The sequence below is a fragment of the Sturnira hondurensis genome, unplaced genomic scaffold (assembly GCF_014824575.4).
Source record: "Sturnira hondurensis isolate 20B ecotype Veracruz unplaced genomic scaffold, ASM1482457v3 Scaffold0013515, whole genome shotgun sequence".
Taxonomy (NCBI): domain Eukaryota; kingdom Metazoa; phylum Chordata; class Mammalia; order Chiroptera; family Phyllostomidae; genus Sturnira; species Sturnira hondurensis.
Window position 1 is genome coordinate 2,430,075 of NW_028086146.1, and position 22,674 is coordinate 2,452,748.

A 22,674-nucleotide genomic window follows, 5' to 3' on the forward strand; every position below is an offset into this window, starting at 1 on the left:
TAGGGTTAGGACTTGGAAGGCTGAACTTGCAGTTTCACTCTTGGGAAAGCCTCGGTGGGCTCTGCACTTAGAGGCTGGCCTCCATTAGAGGCATTTTGGTGAGATGGAGAAATGCTGAGGCAGAATGGGGAGAGCCTGGATTTGGACACTGAAAACACTGGTTTGAATCCTGCCCTACCTCTCACTAGACCTGTAACCTTAAGCAAATCACTGCGTCTCTCTGGTCTTCAACGCCCTGAGCTCGAGAATGAGAACCAAATACTTCTTTCACTGGATCGCTATAAGTATGAAATGAGATTACATATGTGAAATGTTTGGCCTGTGCCTGGCACATTGTAATTGCCTAACATAATTATAATGAAATAAAGTAATGCCACTACGGATTCTAGTACCATGTTTCCCCCACTGTCTATTTTATATAAAGTTGGAGCTACTGTTATTAACATTTTTGTCTGAATTTATTTAAGCCACAGTGACAGAGGAATGCTATTCCATGGGCTGGCCTTCTATTTATGAGCTCAGAACAACTACAGCCTGGTATCTTTATCTGTAGTGCATTAGGCCTGGTTAAGAATAATTCCTTTTATCCTTGGCAAAATAGCAGTAAAGGTATTAGGAAGAATACACGCATTCACACACCGGGCACTTACTTTGCATCTAGCACTGCCCAGTATGTGGTTGGCCCTCAGCCAATGGTTATTCAAAGCACAAATATGGTTTTAGAAAGGTCCTCACCTCCACAAGGCAGAGGAGAAAGATGGGCAGATCAAAGCCATTTCCTCCTGGTAGCAAATTGTTCACCCCCCTGAATAACCTTTCTTGTCCAAACACAATGTCTCTGACCATCTCGCCAAGCCTTGCAATTATGAAAAAACAGAGATCACAAACTCAGACGTTCAGAGGAGCCAACTAGACCAGGTACATGATTAAAGTGGACTGGGTCAGGGAGGGAAAAAAGGAGGGTGGTAAATTAGTTGCCAACATGTGAAATCATATTTCACCAGAGATGAGAGAGACAAATCAAGTTTCTCTGGAAAACTCAGAAAATCTGGGCCCGTGTTCTCTTCTGCGGCAAGTGGCCGGCGATGAGAGCGGCAGCCCCTTGCCTCACCTGGTGTCCAGCCCATCCTGAGAGCCCACCCCGCTCCTCCCAGCTGATGCCCTGACATCCAGGTCGGTGCTGCAGGCTCTTCCCACTGAAGCTCAGATTCCAGATTTTTATGACAAATCTATTTATTTAAAATGATATCCTTGTATTGGCTGGCTAAGATTGCTGTAATAAAGTACCACAAACAAGATGGTTTAAACAACAGAAATTAATTGCCTCACAGTTTTGGAAGCTAGAAATACAAGATTAAGGTGTCAAAAGGGTTAGATCCTTCTGAGGGCTGTGAGGAAGAATCTGCTCCAGGCTTGTCTCCTCGTTCTGGTGGTTGGCTGGCATCACCCAGTCTCTGCCTTTGTGTTCACCTGGTGTTCTCCCTCTGTGCACGTCTCTCTCTGTCTCCAAATGTCCCGTCTTTATAAGGACACCAGCCATATTGGATTTGGGGCCCACTCTGCTTCAGTGAGACGACCTCACCTTAACTGATACCTGCAACAAGCCTATTTCCAAATAAGCTCACAGTCTGAAGTCTGGGGTATTAGAACTTCAACAAATGAATTTTTTTTAAGAGAGGGGAAGGGAGACAGAAAGAGAGATAAATATTAATGTGTGGTTGCCTCTCATTGGCCCCCCTTGGGGACTGGCCTGGAACCCAGGCATGTTCCCTAGCTTGGGAATTGAATCAGTGACCCTTTGATTTGCGTGAGGGCACTCAGTCCACTGAACCACACCAGCCAGGGCCAACATAGGAATTTGGGGAAAATGCAATTCAACCCATAATACCCTTCACCATAATTTTTAAAACTTTGTACGTGTGCCAAACAAACAAATCTGCAGACTGGAAATGACTGATGGAAACCTAATTTGCCAGCTCTGCAGAGAGATGTTAAAGGAAGAATCAGAATGGCAGACTGAACAGAATCAAAGGACCTCCGATGTGCAAGGAGGGCTGCGCCCGATGCCCTGTAAGCGCTGCTGGTGGCCAGTCAGCCCGGACCAGAACATGCCACTAATGGAGGACGCGTGCGAGCAGCTGGGCTCTGCAACTCGGCCCTGTTCACCGAGAGCTCACCTGAGTATCAAAGGCAGAAAGGAAGCTGTTTTTTTTAAAGTATTTAATTACTGTTTTACTTTAAACAATTTTTTTAATTTTTCAATTACAGTTTACATACAATATTATATTAGTTTCAGGTGCATAACTCAGTGGTCGGACATTATATAACTAAGTAATCACCCCAATAAACCTAGTACCCCTGTGACACCATATATAGTTCTTACAGTATGATTGACTGTATTCCCTGTGCTGTACTTTCCATACCTATGACTGTTCTTTAAGTACAATTTGTACTTCTTAATCCCTTTTTCACCATCCCCCCAACACCCTCCTATCTCCCACCCAGTCCCCCAGCACCCCGCCCCCCGGCAACCACCAGTTCTCCAGAAAGGAAGTTTTTAATGCCCTTTGTAAAAATATTTTCTACCAATGAAACAATCTCTTTCCCAAATGTGCCACTGGGGGAACCGGGTAGAAGAGCTATGATACTGTCTACCTGATACCTCACTGTGGGGGCCATGGAGGTGGGCTGCTGACATTTCCTTCACGTGAACTTGCTTGGACCAGGGTTGACTGACAGCCACCAGATGACTCATGGGTGCATCCACAACAGCACTGGCCACCAGGCCACCCCACACTGGGCTGTTCTCAGCCCATGACTGAGCGTAGCAGGGGCACCAGAGCAGGACCGGTCTGTCTGACCCGGGCTCTGCAGCGTCTCCGCCTCAGCCCGCTCCCTCCCTTCACAGGCCTCAGCCTTCCACCCTGCGCTGCAGGCTCTGCCACCCAAGGCTGCATCACGACTTCTCTGGAACCTGGGTGTGGGTGCCTTTCTCCACAAAATGCTTTAAAAACTGTATTTTCATAACTGCATTGGTATAAAGATAAATACAATCTAGGACTTATATTTGTTGTTGTTACACTCAGTTTCTCTTGATTTCAAAATAAATAAAATATAAACATTCCTGTAGACCCCTAAAAAGGTCCTGTTCCCTAGGCACTGTGACTGCTGTGCATAACGGCTACATTGACGGGGCCCGGCCACTCCAGCTCTCTCTCCCTCCATCCTTCCCAGTTATTTCCCCCAATGAATCTCTTCCACACCTCACTCCACCTAGTGTCTGCTTCTCGGAGGACCCACACTGCACAGCCATGAAGTGGGAAATCATTCTATCCAGGGTGGGGAACACCTCCAAAGACCCTCAGTGTATCTGGGGGACACCTCACAAACCCACTGGAAATTATTCATTCTACGTCCAGTGCACATAGTAACTTGCCTAGAGAAATGTCTCAGACCCTGTCCAATTATGCATTATCTTCCTCATGGTTGTCAGAAATCCGACCATCATCTTTAAAGGCTAGTTACTCACCTGCTGTGTGAATAACATTTTAATTCCTGAATTTGCAGTTAAAGCCCCTCATTAGAAACGCATGCATACAACACTAGGCCAAGGGAGCCACAGTCGCATTTCTGACCCCCCAAAACACCTAGCAAACAGAACGTGACCTGCCCAAAGTGAGTCAGAGAGGCTTCTGGGGACAAGAACAGGACTGCTGACAGCCTCTTATGGAACCACTAGACTAGGCCACATACCCCCTCCCCACCACCACCCCTGCTCCCATCGTTCATTCGTTGCCTGTGTTGGGTACTGTTTACTGACCATCTCAGTAAGACTAAGTTTTTCACTGGAAAACAAAAGGTAGCTCATCACAGGTTTACCACCTCAGCTGAAGGGGTGGGGATGAGACAGAAAGCACCAGGTGCCTGCCCCGGCTCCGTGTGTGTCATTGTTGAGTAAAATCTGTTCCAAGCAAAAGGTGGGCTGAGAGCAGACACTGCTTTGTGTACCTTTTCAAGGGGAGTGAAGAAGGCAGCCTGGATTTCTTATGAAATTACCGTCTAGCGTCTGGTATTGTGAGGATTTTCCCACCCAGTTCAATGAGGCCAACCCTCCTATCTGGTCCTAGAGCCTCCCGAATTTCTGGGAGAGGCAATTTGCATCATATCCTTTGAGGCTGAGTAGGATGAAACTAGGTATAGCTGGACCCTATGTAGACAGGATCCTACAGTCCACCAAATCCTTGGCAATTCTGTGGGCCAGAGATTTGTAAGTATTACATTTCCAATTGGAAATGAATGTCTATGAAGGGGACAACAGGTCCCTGTAAGACCTAAAGTTAAGAAGTTTGTTGCCGCTCCTCAAAAATCAGTGCTGCAATTCACGATAGCCAAGAGTTGGAAGCAACCTAGATGCCCATCGGTAAATGACTGGATCAAAAAACTATGGTACATTTACACAATGGATTTCTATGCTGCAGAAAGAAAGAAGGAGCTCCTACCCTTTGCAACATCATAGATGGAACTGGAAAGCATTATGCTGAGGGAAATAAGCCAGGCGGTGAAAGACAAAATACCATATGATCTCACCGTTAACAGGAATCTAAACAAAACAAACAAGCAAGCAAAATATGACCAATGACACTCAAATACGGAACAGGCTGACAGGGTCCAGAGGGGAGAGGGGAGAGAATCATAGGGGAAAAGGGGATGGACTCACACGAACAAGTATAAAGGAAACATGGACAATAACTAAGGGGGGGGCGGAAATGGGAGGGAGGCGGGGAGCATGGGGCGAGGGGTGGGCAGGGTTGGGAATATAAGACAGAAAGCTGTACTTGAACAAGAATTAAATTAAAANGAAAGAAGGAGCTCCTACCCTTTGCAACATCATAGATGGAACTGGAAAGCATTATGCTGAGGGAAATAAGCCAGGCGGTGAAAGACAAAATACCATATGATCTCACCGTTAACAGGAATCTAAACAAAACAAACAAGCAAGCAAAATATGACCAATGACACTCAAATACGGAACAGGCTGACAGGGTCCAGAGGGGAGAGGGGAGAGAATCATAGGGGAAAAGGGGATGGACTCACATGAACAAGTATAAAGGAAACATGGACAATAACTAAGGGGGGGGGGGGCGGAAATGGGAGGGAGGCGGGGAGCATGGGGCAGGGGGTGGGCAGCGTTGGGAATATAAGACAGAAAGCTGTACTTGAACAAGAATTAAATTAAAAAATTATTTTAAAAAAATCAGTGCTGCTTTGCCACACTCCAACGGGAAGCTGGTCTGTTTCCTCTACGTGTGGACTGTACACTAAATGCCTGCAGTTCTTAGGGCGGGGGGATACCCACCAATTTCCAATTCTGTTGAAGGAGCCAAATGCTCAGTGATGCCAGCCAGAGCCCAGGCCGCTCTGCATCATGCCTGCGGTGACCGCCTGTGCACACTTCCCTCCTTTCCTGCAGCAGCCCCTGGGTTAGCTCACTTTCTCCTGGGGAACAAGTGGCCCTTGCTAGTGCGCCATTTTCCCTTGAATTAGGAAAAGAACTCTGAGGGAAGTTCCCGAACTTTTATTTTCAGTCTGGCTAACCAGCATTCCACAAAGTTTGCCCCTGGCTCAGCTGCCAGGCTGAAGGCATCCTCTGACTCAGCTGTGATTCTGCCCCGTTGGCCACATGTGGGCTCTGGTTGTGACGCCTGCATCCGTGTCAGGGTTGTCTGGACAAGCCGTCTCCTGGGTAAAGGGGAAAGCTTGGTCTGCAGAAATGTGTGCCAGCTGGAAACACCCAGTGGTCTCTGCCATTGGGAAGAGACAGCAACCTAAGGTAGCAGGTTATCATGCCCGTCCCCCTGGTCTATGACTCCAAGAGTTTTCTTCATGAACCTTCAGTTCTATGGGTGAATTTAACTACAAAAGAGTCAGATTCTAGTCTTTTTATACAGCTTTCAAGGATGGCTAAAATTTAGATGTGAAGTGGAACTTCTCCTAGTCCCTGCTCAATGCTGACAAGTACATCTGTTTTCCAAAGAGCAGTGCAGACCATCCATGGAGAATATGCTGCTTTGAGGCAGCCCTGGCAGCTGAGCCAGCTCTGCCAGCTTTGGCCCATCTGTCCCCTCCAGCCTGTATATCCTCAACAGGACAAGACCAGAGCGGGATCAGAGGGACTGCAGACAGAGCTGCTTTGAAGCAAGTTGTCAGGAGCTGACCTGCCATGTGTTTCCTTTTGACCAAGCCCCTCCCGGCCAAGGGAAGGGGAGGGAGTGTGTTCCTATTCTTACCCTGATCCAAGGGAGGAGACTTAAGGGAACCACTTGCAGTTAGGGTGGAAGAAGGAAACTCCATGTAACCATGGCCCCGCCCTTGCTTGCAGAAATTCTGTGATTGCCTTGGGCCACCAGAGGAGGGTGGCGAGAGTTACTGGGAGAACTTGACGAGTGATAACTGGGGTTTGTGGGGCCCAGAGGCTGGTGTCTGACTCTTGACTGCATAGATCTAAAGGCAGGACGGCTGTAGGAGGGACCCAGGGAGGAGCAGAATGGACAGAAAGGATTTTGTTGCCAGTGAGCTGTCCTTCTAGAGTTGGATGGGGCAGAGATTTGAGTTTTTCCTTGGCCAAAGTGGGCAACTCAGACGATTGCTGGGCCAGGGTGCCTTGAAGGCCTCTTCTCAAAAGGACGGCATGCAGGGCGGTAACTCCAACAGAAAGGGGCTGGCTGGGGGTACCACTACGTATAGGTGCTAAAGGGGATTCACAGAGGGTGCATCACCCCTGTTTGGGAATAGCGAAGTGGGATTCTCCATTGGCCGCGAGAGAAATGGCTAGCACTTGGCCTCCTGTTGTGCAAAGGGCCTCAGTTCCACATTAAACAGCTCTGGTCACATAAAGCCTTCTAGACAGTCTCCAGTCTCCCCTTCCCTTTCTGTTCCGTCCTCATCCTGCCTCCCGCTGCCCTGGAGGAGCCAGGAGGAGCACACGAGTAGGGGAAGGGCAGAGGGGAGAAGAAACAAAGCACAACCGCTCTCCACTGCGCTGCTGTGCTCTGGCCGGAGGGGAGGTTTGAATTGGATGAGATTTTCAAATTTTGACTTGACTGAATTTAATCCTTTATTGGTTTTTTTTCTTTCCTTCATAATTACAGAAACAGTGGTTACTTGGGCAACCTCCACAAGCTCAAGGAACTGTCAGATGAAGAATAAAGTGCACTTTTCTAATGAACTTAATCCTCTAACAGGAAAATGGTAGGTCATCCAGGGGCAGAGAAAGGAGACCCAGAAGAGCTTGCACCAAGGCAACGGGAAGAAAATGAATAAAGCTGCCTCCCGGCTGAGCCCTTAGGCAATGAACCGAAGGGATCAGCGTAGACAGCAGATGAACAGGCGCTGTTAGGATGACACCTGAGCTGAATCTGAACTGAAACGAGAAGAGTGTCATGAGTTATGGAAGGATGACTCATTCATCTCAGGGCCTTCAATGGAACAAAATAATTCTGACTTTATTTTAGGTTTTGAAACCTTGGTCAGCTCTTGGTAGAGTAGCACCATGGGTAGATTTAATTTTTAAAATTTCAGCAAGGAAATAGATTTCCCTCATTATTTTTTCCAGCAAGTATCTTCTTTTTGCTAAGGCAGGTAGAAAATAGTGATGGTCTGTCTGTAGGTTACCTCCTGAAAGATATTTGTTTCACTTCATTAAATACTTTTAAAAAATCCTTATGTGATGAATCAGGAGTGAGTAAGTGAGAGCAGACAATATTCCCACTCCTCCAATATCCCAAATATGTCAACCACAATTCTTAGTGCGTCTTGTAGCCATTTTCATCACCAGACAAGAATGCGGAGACCGGGTGCTCATCTGAAAAATCTGACTCACTGTTTGGGGCTAACTGGTATGAACACTCAGCGGAATAAAGGAAAATTCATATCTACCTAGTATTTTTCAGGTATGACCTTCACTGTTTGGTTCTCTGCAACACAAGGCCAGAGCCCTCCTGGGAAGACTTCCTTCAACCTCTCGGAGGCACTAAAATTTCTGAGCAAGCACACAGCTCCTCTGGCCCCTCGCCGTTCGCCTCTCCAGTTTTTACCAGGAAGCAAAAGTAAAACTGCTTCCAGTATATGAATGAACATGAGATGGATCTGTACAGAGCAACACCTGCTGCCGTGGGCAGACAGCTGAACCACTTAATCTTTACTTTGCCACCCAAACTGATAGAGCTCAAGGAAAATCAAGATACCCAGTGGAAGGCAAAAGCAATAAGAAAGGCAGTCTCTCTCTTATTTAGGACATTGGAGGGTGTTTCTTTCTTTTTTTTTTAAAGAGTGATCTTGGTCAAACCTTTGAGTTACAGGGGCAGAGAAACAAATCTTTTATTTATTTTTCAAATAAAGTACTTAAAAATCTTTAGAATGCATCATTTTAACCCCATCTTATATAGGGGGAAGTCTAACCGAGGAGCCCAGGTGTGAGAAGTATGAATGAGTGTGAGTGTGTGCATGTGTGCAGGCACATATATGTGTGCGTGGGGTGGGAATGAGAGGGACGCTTGGCTAATGTTTGGGCAAAACATTTGTCAAAGAGCTCAGAGAAGCTGGGGTGAAGCAGCAGAGGAGCTGGAGGAGGCGAGGGGAAGGCAGGCATCCTGCCTACATTTAGCAGCAGCAGGAACATAACCTCAGGTCGAGGGTCTACTCTGCCGTCGTCATACATCCCCCCGTTCTCAGTATTCCTGACCACCTAATACCCTGTCCACTTGCACACCTGCACACCTTTGCATATGCTGCACCTGTCTTCTCATTCATCTGGAAAATTCCAGTTCTGACATTACTTCCTCTACAAAGCCTTCCCGGCACCCCAAATCCAAGGTGGCCTTTCACTTTTCTGGCCCCATATCATTTATTTTGTACCTCTGTTGGTCACATGTCACTGTGAATGTTTACACAGAATTTTGATATTTGAATAATATGAGAAGTTCCATAATATATCAATATAAAACTATATTTAAGGTACTAAGAAGTCCTAAAAATAAAGAAATGTGTTTATTTTTTTTAGTTCAAAACTCCCCTGTTGTTTTGACCACATACAAATGTAGCCCCTCTTCCCTCCTGTAACAATTATTATCTTCAACAATTGGTGTTCTAGGGACAACACTTTGGAAAAGTTTGCTCCTGTGATCTCTTTGGGGTCAGTGACTGTTTTTGCATCACCAGGATACGCAAGAATGTCTGACACATAAAAAGTGCTTATTATATGTGTGTTGAATGAATGAGTGAGTGAGTGGTGAATGAAGAAGCCTCATTCCGGTGTTCAGGCCCTGGCTGGACTGACTGTACAATGCAGTGGATTTGCTGGAAGGGAGGTAAAAAGTCTTCATAGATTTCTTGCTTTCAGGCCCAGGGTCAGCAACTACATTAGGACTTGGTATTGACATTAAGGGACTAAGCAATGGTGGTGGGCAAAGCTGCCTGCCTTGGGGAGGTATTTTTGGAGAGCAGAGGGAGAAGGGAAAAGACAGGAGATGGCAATGGGAAGATGGGAGGGGGAGGGGGAGCAGGGGAGGAGAGAGGTGGGTGCCTACGGCAGGGATGGCAGTGCCCTACCACCAAGTCCTGGTGCTCCTCAGGGAGGATCTAAAAATAGATCTCAATGGATGACGAATTTGGAGATTTTGACATACAGCCTTAGGTGAAGAAAGAACAGTTAAGTAATTTCTCTTTGGCGAACTGGCTGATGAAGACTCTGAGGAGTGAAGGGTAATACAAAAGTACTAGTGCCCAGAGTGACGCAGTGCTCCGACTCCTGCATCTGGGGCACAGGCGTCAGGACTCCCAGCCTCGCCTCCTTCTCTGTTCCTTGTTGACACAAACAGGGTCCTGGTGTTCGTGGTCACAAATGAGAGTGAGCAAGGACGAGAGGGAGGCATTCTTCAAAGAATGGATTACATTCAGGTTACAGAGCCAAATAAGTGGTCTGACATTAGTCCACAGCTCTGCTCCCTGTCCCAAGAAATGTGCGCTCCCCAGCCAGCTGGTCCTCACCTTCAATGAGGAGGAAAAACAATGTACTGAATAAATAATCACTAGATCATGACCCAGAGGTCCAATGATCTAATCATTAGATCGGTTACCCAGAGGATCTGACCTAGCAACTAATGTTTAAGTGACTGGAAAAAGTTCTTTAACACTTCACCATACTTCCAATTGTACCACTGAGAAATGACACCAAGGATTGTGGCAAGTTTAATGCGTTAGTCTTTCAAGATTCACTGTACTCCTGGACTAGATTCTAAAACTGGGCAAAAAACAATCTTAAAATTAGCTTACTCCCATAAATGAAGATAAGTTCCTTTTTGAAACTCCAAGAGATCGCTAGTTGCTTTACTCATTCAAACAAAGATGTCAAGAGGTGGTGACATTTTATTGTTTTGAGGAACCCAATCGTCTTTCAAAATATTCCTGCAGATTTATGGATTAATCTGCCAATATTGGTTATCAGTCACTCCACACATGACACTTGTTTCTAGTGTGGTTCCTACAACAGCCGGCACTGGACGTGGGATGTAGGTCTTTAGGGCCCACACGTGATACAGATACACACATGGAAACCTCCATCTTTTGTCATTTCCCAAAGTGCCTCACTTTTAAAAGAAGGAAGTGAAATGGTTCTGTATTTTTCAATTCAAACTCCTTATGTAATGGATCCTAGATGGAACTGAAGAAATAGTTTCTGGGGCTTTATTTTGTTCTCTTACTCTACCTTGACCTGGTCTCCCTTCTGCGAAAGATTTCTCCTCAAGGTCAGATTTTCCCTACAGAGAACTAGTCCCTGTGGCCACTAGGGGGCTTCGCTGCACACCACATGCAGGATTCATCCTGGGTCTTCACTCACCTCAGGGCCACTGAGGATGTTCTTAAGGATATTCCCATCATTTGATCTATTTTGTGTGAAAAGCATCCTAAGATTATTCCAGCCTTGTCTTTAGAAATAAGAAGCACTGAACAGCAAAGAGGTAAGACAGTAAAGCATAAGAATAGAACTGTGAAAATATCAAAACCAAGCATGGGTAAAGAACGGCCTTTAACTAGGCAGCTCTCCTCTTAGCTAAAGCTCTCACCTCTGCGGTTTGTCTTTATTGGGCAGCTTATGCTTCCCTACCCTTCTACCAGATTTCCCGGAGGGCCCCACTCACCCTCCTCTCTCCTCCCTTCTCTGTTGACAGAGCCACAGTTCGGTCAAGGCAGGGGCTGGGAAGAGGTGGCAGAAGCAGTTACCCCAGGGAAAGGAGTCTATTTGCATCCAACTCACCCAGCTCATTCTTGAGGGTGTGATCCTGAGGGAGAATGGAGTGGGAATTCCTACTAGTTCCTCCTCCGACAAACCAGTTCACGTTGGGGTTCCAGCGGTTCACGAAGCCACAGAGATGATTTTCTTCAAAGTCACATTCTGGCAGAGAGAAGTAAAACACACTTCATGGAGATATAGTCACACCTGGGTATACCTACACTCACGGCAGAGTGTGCTCTTAGATCTCAAAACATGTTTCTCACTCCCTTTGTCCAGGAGAACCAGGACCCCTGGCAGTATTGGTCAAGAAGAGAGAGCGAGCCTGTAATGCATCGAGATTGTGACTCATCATTGCCCCTCTGGACTACGGTTGTCCTGCTTACTGGCCCTCTTGTGTGCAGTGACCACTACCTCCCTTAGTCTGCATCCTGCGCATGGGAAAGTGGTAAGTGGGGCCAGCTCCCCACACAGCGTCATGTGCTTGGCTGGGGCTCAGTACAAGCCAGCCATTTTAATCAGCCATCCTGTTTAAAAGCACCATTTAGGGCTATGCTCTTAGTTCCAGGAACTTTATCATCAACCTTTTCTTATACCTGGTAGCCCATTCTTCATCAACTTCTCTCCTGATGGTGGTCAAATACCCAGAGCTGAGAGGCATCTTTCTGAATGCTAAAATCCTCTCCTCTTCTTGTAAACAAGAACCCAGTTAGATAGAATAGGAAGGACAGGCATATCTTAAGCTGGAGGTCCTTCTTCAGCTACTGAGCAGGGATGAGACACAAGATAAAGAGACCCCTCATCCGTTTTTTAGTGGTATTGACATAGCTGCATAGATAAATTATTCCCAATCAATACACTCCTTTAGTAGGAACACGAAACTCACAAGCCAGTGCTTCCACTGACTACCGTAACCACCAATGAAAAATATGAACTGTGGTTGTGCTGGTCATCTCCCATTGGCCCCCACACTTATTTCACCCGGCTCTGTCCTCCAGAGGTTGACCTGTGAAGTTACATCCTTGCACTCCCCTGCCTCCTGGCTGCCTGTTGGATTTGACCAGTGGGAGATGGGAAGAGAACGAAGTTGGGACTGTTTATTCCTCTAGTGCCCTCCCTGCCTGCTAGGTCACCATGGGTTGGCTGTGTCTCTCTACTGGGGACACAGTTCTTACCACATAGCTACTACCCGCAGGTTCTGGTATCCCTCCAGATCTAAAGATGGTAGGTAGCCATGCACGAGTCATCACTGTTACTAGTCCTGCCCTGAACACTACCCCTTATCAGTCTCCTCTACTCACTGACACCTTTGCAGTTCTTTGCTGAACTGGCTTCAAATTACACTGGTTGAATGTACCCTCTGTTTCCACTTTCTTGCCGGGACCTTGACTGATATAGTAATCAATGTGTTTTTACATTAGCAAGCTCTGAAACATTCTAAGATTTTCATTAGCAACTTTTCCACTGCAGCATCTGCTAACCAATGCTCAGCACTCAGTGCCGAAAATGGCTGCAGAGTAAAATAAAAAGCAGAATATTCCTCAATGTGCCAGGCACTACTCTGAGCACTTTATAGGAATTGACTTATTTAATCCTCAAAACAACCCCGTGAGGTAGATACTATTATTAACCTCATTTTCCAGATAACAAACTGTGAGAATCAAAGACAGTGCACAGAAAGAAAGAGAGGTGAGAGTGTGTGCATAAATTTAACAAGATAAAAGTATGAACTCTCCTTTGGTTTTTGTAAACAAACCAGAAGCCATCAAGTGACTGGAAGAAATAAACACTTTTTGATTGTCCAGCATACGAATCACCTTCATATTCATGCTCTCATTAGTCACCACAATAATCCTATGAGTGAAGCATTTTATTCCCATTTTACAGGTGATAAAACAGAGGCTGTGGTGCTCAGTGAGTTGACTGAGCCAGCAGGTGGCGCTCCACCAGGAGTGCCTGACAGCTGTCCTGCATGGGTTAACATGTGGCCACCGTACAGGAGCTACAGGAAGGTCAAGTTAGGGAGTTTGTGTCTGAACTCTCTGTATCTTCAGAAAATGGTCACATTCTTCATCTGTTTTCTTTACTTGCATTAGCATCATCATTGGAAGGTCAAAACAGAGAAGTAAGAGTCAGGGAATTGGCAAAGGCTCTTTTGTGTTCAGAATAGCCTTCGACTCTTCTCTGACAGCCAAGCAACCTCTAAGTACTTACTGTCAATGCTGAAAAAATGTCCAAATCTATCACTTTTTCCCTATTCCATTACCAACCCCAATTTGAGGCCTTCATCATGTCTCCTCTGTAAGGTCACAGTCACTTTCTACGGGCTTTCCCATCTCTTATGTATTTTCCTAGTTTCTAACTCCACTTTCCATGTGGCGGCCAGTCATCGTCTGAAAACCACAGTTGCAGGCCCTGCCCCCGCACACTGGGCTTTAGCGCCTCCCAACCACAGGACTCATTAACCCAAGCTCTGCGGCTGGACCTGGACTCTTCCCTAACGAACACCCTTCGCAGTTCTGATTCTCCCTTCAAACACCCCACTTAGTTTCTTGCCTTTGCCTGAGCAGGCCCTGTGCTTTCTCCCCACTCGAGTCTTCCTGTCCAGCACCTTAACTTACTAAGTGCTACTCCTTCCTGAAACCCCAGCTGAAATGCATCTCCTGAATTCAGACCTCTCCAGTTTCCTCTCCTCACCCCTGCACCTCCACAGCATAGCTGGTCCTTCTCTGGTAGTGTTTACCATATGGAGAAATAGCTTCAGGGGCAGACAAGTAGAAGGTGAGTGGCCACAGGATACGGACTAGGTCTTCTCTTTACACCCTCTCAGAAGCTGGCGCATGAAGGCACCCAGCCAACCCAGCTCAAGCGGAATCTCAGAGACAACAGTGATTACAAAGACAGGAGCAATGAGGTGCCAGAGAGCAATAGAGTAAAGTGAGGAACGGAGGTCATAGGATGCCCGTTCTTCTGGCAAATGCGACAAAAGCTTAGTTCACTGCAAACAGCAAATTATTTGTATTAGAATACATTGAAGTTAAGACAGCAACTCAGGTTTTACAGTTGCTGCATCTACTTTTCTTTCATTAATCCAGGCAGTCCAGGCAAACTCTAACGAGCCTTCCTATGCTAAAGACAGGGAAACAAAATACACCATTCTAGTGAACCTAGCAAAGAATTTTAACTACTATGCATAATGCAGTGCATTCATTAAAATACTTTGTCTTTAGCAGGGTTCAAAATACCCTCTGGCAAGTGGGGATTTTAGGGAAAGATTCACATTCTGATGCAATGAAAGTGAAACCCACTTACCAATACAGTAGCCGGTCGTCATCTTGATTTCAAAGAGTGCAATGCTGGTTGCGTTTCCCTGTCCCAGCACACCTTCTATTAAAATCTGCACAACATATGGGCGAAAGGGAGTTAGACTTCAAAACGCCATGTTTCCTTGGTTCAGTATCTCAGCTATTAGTTGGGAGCTGTTCAGCAATTCAAGGCAAAATGAGACTGTTTGTCTCAGCTAATTGAAATTGGATACCAATTTCCTGATAGAGTTCGTTAAAACAGTGTGTGCGGGTGTGTGTGTACAAAACAGTGTGTGCGGGTGTGTGTGTACAAAACAGTGTGTGTGGGTGTGTGTGTACATTATACTCAGAACCTGGAGAGGAGCAGGATGTCCAATCAAAGCTTGGAGTCAGCTGTCTTCCATCCTTGTACCAGGCAGGCACCACCTTCGGCGGTGCCTTTGGTAACACCACCGGGCTATGGGTGGACAGGGGAGCCTGTGCCTCGGAGGGAAATCCATTCTGAGAACAGCCAGGATCAGAGGGCAGAGGCTTCAGAGGGAAAAAAAAAACCCTTGGAGGAGGAGGTAGGAAACATAATCTGACTAGTGACGTGAAATCGTCACATGGGATGGAGGAAGCCCCAATCAATTAACTTGGAGTTTCTACTAAATATATTGCTGAAAAATTTGAAACTTTTACGCAAGCACAGGCAGAAGCACGACAATGATGTGGTTGATTTCAAGCGCTTTTATGGTCCACATTTAGTCGTGTTTCTGAAAGTATTTGCTTTTCCTTGGGTGATGTTAGCTCAATATTTTGCAACTATGTTGGTTGCAAATTTTAAACTGTTCAAATTTGCGTGTGATAAACAGTTGAGAGGATGTTGTGAAACAGGGAACTGAGACCCTCAGTGCTCCTTCCCTCTACTCACCCTGATGCAGAGGGGCTCCAAGCAGACAGGGGTAGAGGATAATATAGTATTTCAGCTCTTTTTAAAGAAATGGAATGGGATAGGAGATTGGAAAGGGAATTAGGAATGGAGAACATTTTCATGAAGCCTCCACTGTATCCTCAGTGACATATTCTTTCTAAATGGTGCACTTTGTGGCTGACTGAATCAAGTCCCCACCCCCCTCTACTTCAATGAGCATTCGCCTTCATTTCGCATTTGCTACCTTTCTTTTTCAAGTTGTTCTGATGGAACAATTTCCATCTTTGAAAAGGAATCAGAGCACGTCCTTTAAGTAGTTTTCCTCCTTCAAAGTATTTTATTTTTCCTTTTGCTATGGTTAATGGTTTGTTTTAAAATCTGTAGCAAACAAACCATTAGGAAGATAACATCAACATATACCACACACAACTTAGAAGAATGAAACAAAATGATAAGAAATGAGAATGCTCCTTTAAAGCTCATTAGAAAATAAATTTCCATTGAAGAGGTTGGTTTAAGCCTCATTTGGATTTGTACTGAAGACCCATTTAAAGAGACAGAAAAGAAATCTGGGAAGAAGCACTTTTAAGGAATAAACAAAATATTAATTTCCATTTTTGATATTCTTCTCTGAGGCATCTCCTATAAAACATCACACCCTAATACCCAAGATAACCAACGTCAAAGGTGGCAGTTTTCTGAAGACCTCAGAATAGCACAGAGCCACAGAGAAGCCCTGGACCTTCCTCCCCAATTCCACCTGCCTTGAATATCTTGGAACTGTTTTGCAAATCCAAGCTGGCTATGAGCCAGCTGTCTGAAGGTTCATGAGTGGACCAAAGCAAGTGGTCGAAGCTTTCATCTTCAAATCTCAGGTAGAGGTTCAGCTGGCTGGGATCTGACGGTGACCCTGAAGACACGGCTATCTGGTAGACCAGTCGGAGGCAGCTCCATTCCTCAGCCTGTAGGTCAGAACTTAGCAGCAGGGCTCTCTCCCCCTGCTTGGCAAAGGAGGTGTCCACATAAATGTAATGGCCTGGAAAGAGAAAGGAGCACAGGGAAGGGGTCAAGCTTCTGTTGGCGGCTCAGGAAACCACATAACTGTGGAGTGAGTCTGAGGGCAGATGCAACGTGTGGGCGCATTCTATTAGCCCCCTGAATGTTGCCTGATCACTGGATCTCGGCCCTCTTGTAAAAAATTAGAAGGTCCAGCAACACTGAGGCCACTTACGTATGACACATGACAGCAACATGCTAGGGCCGAGGAGTGCCGCCTCGTCAGAGGTGGCGCGTAGGCTTTGTTTTGTGGTAATTCCTCCTACTCCCTGTTACCTCCCGACACTGAAGCCCAGTGTCTTTTCCTGTTGTTATGTTATGCCAGGCCCTCTTAGCACACTTTGTTCAGCTTCCTGGTCCCCACGGCCACATGAGTTTTCGGGCCCCAGCTAACACGCTTCAGAATCTGGAGGAACAGCATGAACAAGGGAAATTCCTGAGACTGGAGTAAATGCAACCTTCTCCTTCCGTAGCTTCCCCTCATACCTAATGACTCAGTCTGCATTTAACGTGCATCATTGGAGTAGATTGAATTGATTTGGTTCCTTCAGACCCTGGGGCCTAGACAGAAAAAGTGCACTGTAACCTAATTTTTTATTAGGAATAAGACTCTCCTTAAGAGTCTCAGACTCTCCCATGACCAAATGTCACAGTTCTGATAACTAAATGAGAAGCACATGCAAAACATGTGGGCTGGGGCTTGGAAAGCGGTGGGCACCGGGGATGAGCAATCACCATTCCCTCCTCTCCCACCTGCTCCTGCCCGTTCTCACTCCCTCCTCCCTCTGCTTTCCCCATCTCCTCCCCCTTCACCTCTCCTTTCTCTCTCTCCATCCTTCTTCCCTTCCCTTGTCCTCTCTCCTCCTACCTTCCTAATGCTGACAAGTGGTACTCTGCTGGCTACACCAGGATGTAGAGCAGCATTTCCATGAATAAAAAGGATTGGAGCCAAGAATCCTAACTTGAGCCTTCCAAGTCCAGCTCTGGTCCTGGGCTTCCCAGAGCAGTGACCTGATCTGCCTGTGGGTCCCAGGGCCCACTCACCGCCTTTCTGGAGGGCAGACTTTCGAGCTTACTCGGAGGTTGCACACTCAATGGCAGCGTCAAAACCCCTGCCTTCTGTCATGTGACCACCCACTCCGCCCCTTGCATTTTGGGCTCCCCAACACTAACCTCTTTCTAGGCCCCGAAAGGCCCCTCTGCTTTGCTTGATGTCCTTCACCCCTTCTCCCACACTTTTTGCCCCCAATGCCAGTCCCAGCCAGGATCCTTGTCTCTGTGGCAAGGGCCCAAGTACTAGTGCTGAACACTGACAGCCTGCAGTCCCTCTGCTATTGGCCGTCCTTACGGTTGGGGCACAGGGAGAATGTTGTCTTCCGGGAGCCTCACTTGCCCGTGAAGGGTTTGAAGGCCAAGATCTACCTCCAGCTAGCAGTCTTCTTAACACAGCAACCACCCAGTGGGTGCAAACAGCAACTGCTTCCACATGTCAATTTAGGCGCCCACAGTGGAAAACTTTGGCCCTTGCGGTAACTGTCACCAACACCCCTGCCCCCTACATACAGTGAACTTGTTATTGCCCATCTTTTTTAAAAATTGTAGCCATTTTACTAGATGTGAAGTTGGAAGGTAACTGTGCTTTGGATTTGTATTTCCTCAATGACTAATGATATATGGCCTTTTTTCATGTGCTTATTGGCCATTTGCATATATTCTTTGAAGAAATGTCTAATCCCTCAATCCCTTTAAAATTGAGTTATTTTTCTTTTTATTGTTGAGTTATAAGAAATTCTACATATTTTGAACACTAGATCTTAACAGATACATGATTTGGAATTTTTCCCCCATTCTGTTGGGTTGTCTTGTCACTTTCTTGATGGTGTGCTTTGAAGTACAAAAGTTTTCTAATTTTGATGAAGTCCAATTGTCCATCATTTCATTGAATATGTGTGCTCGTGGTATAAATAACCAAGAAACCAGCATGTAATGTAAGATCACAAAGGTTTATTACCTATACTTTCTTCTAAGAGTTTTATAGTTTTAGCTCTTACATTTAGGTCTTTAATCTATTCTGAGTTAATTTTTGCCCATTCACTTCTCTTGGCACCCTTGTTGAAAATCAACTGAGCATAGATATATGGGTTTATTTTTGTACTCTCAGTTCTATTCCATTGTCCCATGCCTGTCTTTCGACCAGGACCACCCAACCTTGCTTACCATAGCTTTGTCCTGAGTTTTTAAATCGGCAAATGTGAGCTCTCCAACGGCATTGCCTTTTTCAAGATTGTTTTGATTATCTGGGTTCCTTTAGTTTCCAGATGAATATAAAGAACAGGTTGGGAACAGAGTAAGTTAAAATAACACAAAGCTCACTGTTCTTAGTGATAGTCTTTTTCTTGAATAAACGCTCCCAAATATTGCAAGTCTTTGGCCAATTTCAAGTTCTTTAAAAGCTGACTTTGTTGCCAGTGTTTTCATTGCTTTTACGGAACAGAATTTTCTGAAGTACGCAATCCACTATTCCCGCTGACTATGCTCACTTTCCACATCTTTTTTAACCAATAAGAACAGAACACAAGGGTTCAGAGATATCAAAGCAAACACAAGCAAAAGGCAAAAAATAGCCGAGATCACATGTGCACTGGGTTGTTCACTTGGAGGCATCAGCCCAAGGGCCTGGGGAGCTTTGCTAGCGCAGTGCTGGTGACATGATGACAGGAGGGGAGGGAAGACTCTCTTCAAATTCTGCTGCTTGGGCAATTTAAACTTACTAGAGAGACATTTACTGGAAATAATGAAGTCTTTATAAGGGGTCAGTCATGGGCCATAAACTCCCAAACAGATTAGTTTTAAAAGTAAGTCGGTGGTCAAAACCAATAATTAAACCACTCTGCCACAAAGGTCAGGGTCCACGTGCCTTAGGGCCTGCATACGCCTTCTGGTCACACGCAGGCATCAGAAAACAATAACAGAAGAAACTTTTCTCTTTCAGTGAAGGTCATACTTCATTGCTGGACACATTTGCACAGCTACAGCTCAATGTATTAATGATACACCTCTAATAGCCAAGGCGCCAGGTGACGGGTCTAAACCCCAGGCCATCACTGTGACAGTGGGGTCCAGGTGTGAGTCATGGGGAACTTCTTGGCTTCCCGACATCCCATGATTTTATTTGCTAAGGAATGCACTGTCCTTCAGGCGTGATGGTCGTGCTGGGGTCACCATGTGGTGCGGTGGACCCCACCCAGGATTTGCAAAGTATAACCTTGGTTTAAAACTATATCATGTATATGCTAACTGTGTCATTGGTTTCCTTCTCTGCCAAATAGGGATAATAAAACAGTACAGTCCTGTTACACATACATTCCTAAAAACATTTACACATCCTAAAAATACTTAGGAAGTCACTCAATGTACTCAGAAAAACAAACCCTGGAAACAATCTGCAATAATATATATACATATGACAAAACATTTCATACAAGTAACTACTAAGTGAAATCTGTTTTTACACATTTCAACACAAAAAAGAAAGCTGGCTGTGTCGTGCATAAGAATGGTATAGTACACAGAAAACCATGTACACTGACCCGTGTGTAATTAATTTGGTGAACTTTCCAGGGCAACTTTGACAGCATCCAATTTCCACATTCTGTGCTGAGTTTAGAAGGTAAAGCTCCAGTGAGATATGACTTCATATATATGGAATTATTGCAAGAATCTGATGAAAATAATATGTATATGCAAATGCTTTGTTATGGTAACATTGTTAATTATTTCTCATCCTCAGGTGTAGGAGTCCTTTACTATTCCAGAGACAGTAAGAAATTTATATTGCCTCCTTCCTTTTTTTCTCAATGTGGTTCAGTGCTGACATGTTGAAGTGAGAGCAGTCTTCCTTCATTTCACCTTAACTGACCTGTTGATGTTGAAATCTGCATCTTTGTCCTCTTTAGGGTAGGGTTCCTCCTGGCTGCCCAGCCTCAGTGGTTCCGCTCCTCACAGCTAAGCCCCCTGACTCTCACCCAGAACCAATCCTCATCTAAAGTGGAATTCAGCATATTTACCTGTGGTGTGATTCTGGCTGAAACCTCAAAACCCAGGTCTAATACCAATGCCTAACGCTCTATCTTGTTTAGTTCTTAGTGCCTTGCATGTCTAAGACAAGGACACTACTGGTTTGTTTGTTTGCTTCTGGCAACTTCATTCCCAGGGCTCAAGTTTATCCCCTGAACTCAGGTAAAGACCTTCTCACCAGATATCCCGAATGCCTTATTGCCTGCCTCTCTGGACTGGGGCCTGCCTGTGGAAGCACTAGTGGACTGGGTAAGAGTGGGTGTATCTCCTGCCAGCCAGATGTTGGTTCAAATCTCACTCACACCATTTACAAATCATGTCACTCTGGGCAAGTCACTGATCTGAGACTCTCTTCATCATAAGATGGGGCTGCTAAATATTCATACTGCAAGAAAATGTCAGGAAAACACTTTGCCCAGTAAGCTCTTACAAACGTTAGCTCTTACTCTTCCAGATGTCCAGTCAACATGCTCTTCCTGAGGGTTAGCCCATCTCCCATCCCCCATTGGACCTCCCTGATACTAACTGCTGATTGTCCCACCTGCTGCCCGTTGCCCTTCCCTGCTCGTACCAACTTCTGCCCACTGGATAGAAGATCCACTCTCTTGAGTGCCTCCTTTACTGCTATGGGCACATCTTTTTCCAAGTCCCAATGCCCTTTAGGTTGTTCCCTCCCATTGTCCAACTGTGTTCTCAGCTATGACAATCATTCCATGGGTCAATCATGTGATCCAATCAGCCTGGACAATCATGCATGCAAAGCATCTAGCAAATGTTCATGAAGTTTTGGGTGGGTTTTTTTTTTCTTTTTTCTCTTTTTTTTGCAAAGAACTAGATACCTATTGTGGAGAGAAGAAGCCTCCATGGAACTGCATCCTTAATTATGTATAAGCTATCAGCTTATGTTTTGAAGAAATCTTGCTTTCTTTGCACATCAAAGACTTTCCAAAAATTAACAGGTCAGATTTCTAAATATGTGTAGGAAGGCAGTGGGCACAGAGTACCTCAAACACAGTTGATTTTGTTATAAGAGAATAAATGATGTAGTGTTCCTCAAGTGCCAAAAATGATATCAAATACTGGGATTAAGATCCGATTTTTTTCCATCAGTAAGACTCACGATTATTTATAAATCTCCTGATTAGCTCAGGAAGAAGAATATTCTGGTCTGAAATTATCTAAGAAAAATCACAAATTTCTATGAAATGCATAAAGCATTCTCACCTTCTGCTTGAAGTTTCCAACTTTGCCATTATCCTCTGTAATTTCTTTAATAAACCTCTATATGAATGTAATTATAATCATATGAAAATAAACATAGATTTTTAAGAATTCATCTCAAATCACCTGTGAAGGGAATGAATGAGTATTCATTGTGCCGCAGGCACTAGATTTTTGACATATGTTCTTCCTTCTTAAAACTGACGAATGATCCTATCAGATGGGAATTACCATGTTATAAGGGAGGAAACAGAGACTCAGAAAGGTTAATTGAGCAATCCAAGGTCACAGCTAGTAAACCAAGGTCTAGCTCAAGCCCATGCATTTCTTCTGGACTGTGCTACCTCCAAATATTTCCTCATCTGTCTCTTTATTAATTTACCCTTTTATAATTGTGTGCACCTTTCTATAGCAGGAAAGCAGCACTGCCTCCTTTCTCCTTACACTGGGAAGCTGGCGGGATGCATGTTTCTATATGGAAGCTCACGTGGGCTCTTCTACATACGCCTTTCCTGTGATAACACAGTAAGCAGGTTAACTTTTCTACCCTATTGCCTCAAATCTAAAAGGTTTCTAAACAGTTAAGGTTTCTAACATTAAGGTAGGTCTTATAATTGATCTACATCTATCCCCATCCCTCCAAAGATTGATGGTTAGAATCAGTGGGTACAGAATAAGGTATTTGCACGTGCACTTTGGTTAGTGAACAGAGAGACCCCCCTCCAAGTCTTGGGCTCAGAGGATGCCAGGCATCAACCCCTGTAGATTCTTCTGGGGAATGGGGTGTGACGATGAAGGGTCATGGAGCCACACTC

The 22,674-nt window shown here is 45.2% G+C and overlaps 1 protein-coding gene across 3 annotated transcripts in view; it reads right to left on the reverse strand.

The window, feature by feature from the left end:
- MAMDC2 (MAM domain containing 2) overlaps positions 1 to 22,674 on the reverse strand; it is a 133,273-nt gene that overhangs the window by 58,994 nt on the left and 51,605 nt on the right. For all 3 annotated transcript variants that reach the window (XR_005068730.1, XM_037061687.1, XM_037061686.1), the window contains exons 3-5: positions 16,270 to 16,541; positions 14,600 to 14,684; positions 11,312 to 11,449 (exon numbers count right to left, since the gene is read on the reverse strand). Coding sequence is in view for 2 of the 3 variants with exons in the window: in XM_037061687.1 (XP_036917582.1) it covers positions 11,312 to 11,449; positions 14,600 to 14,684; positions 16,270 to 16,541 (495 nt within the window). In the remaining variant the exon portion in view is untranslated. The remainder of the gene's footprint in view (positions 1 to 11,311; positions 11,450 to 14,599; positions 14,685 to 16,269; positions 16,542 to 22,674) is intronic.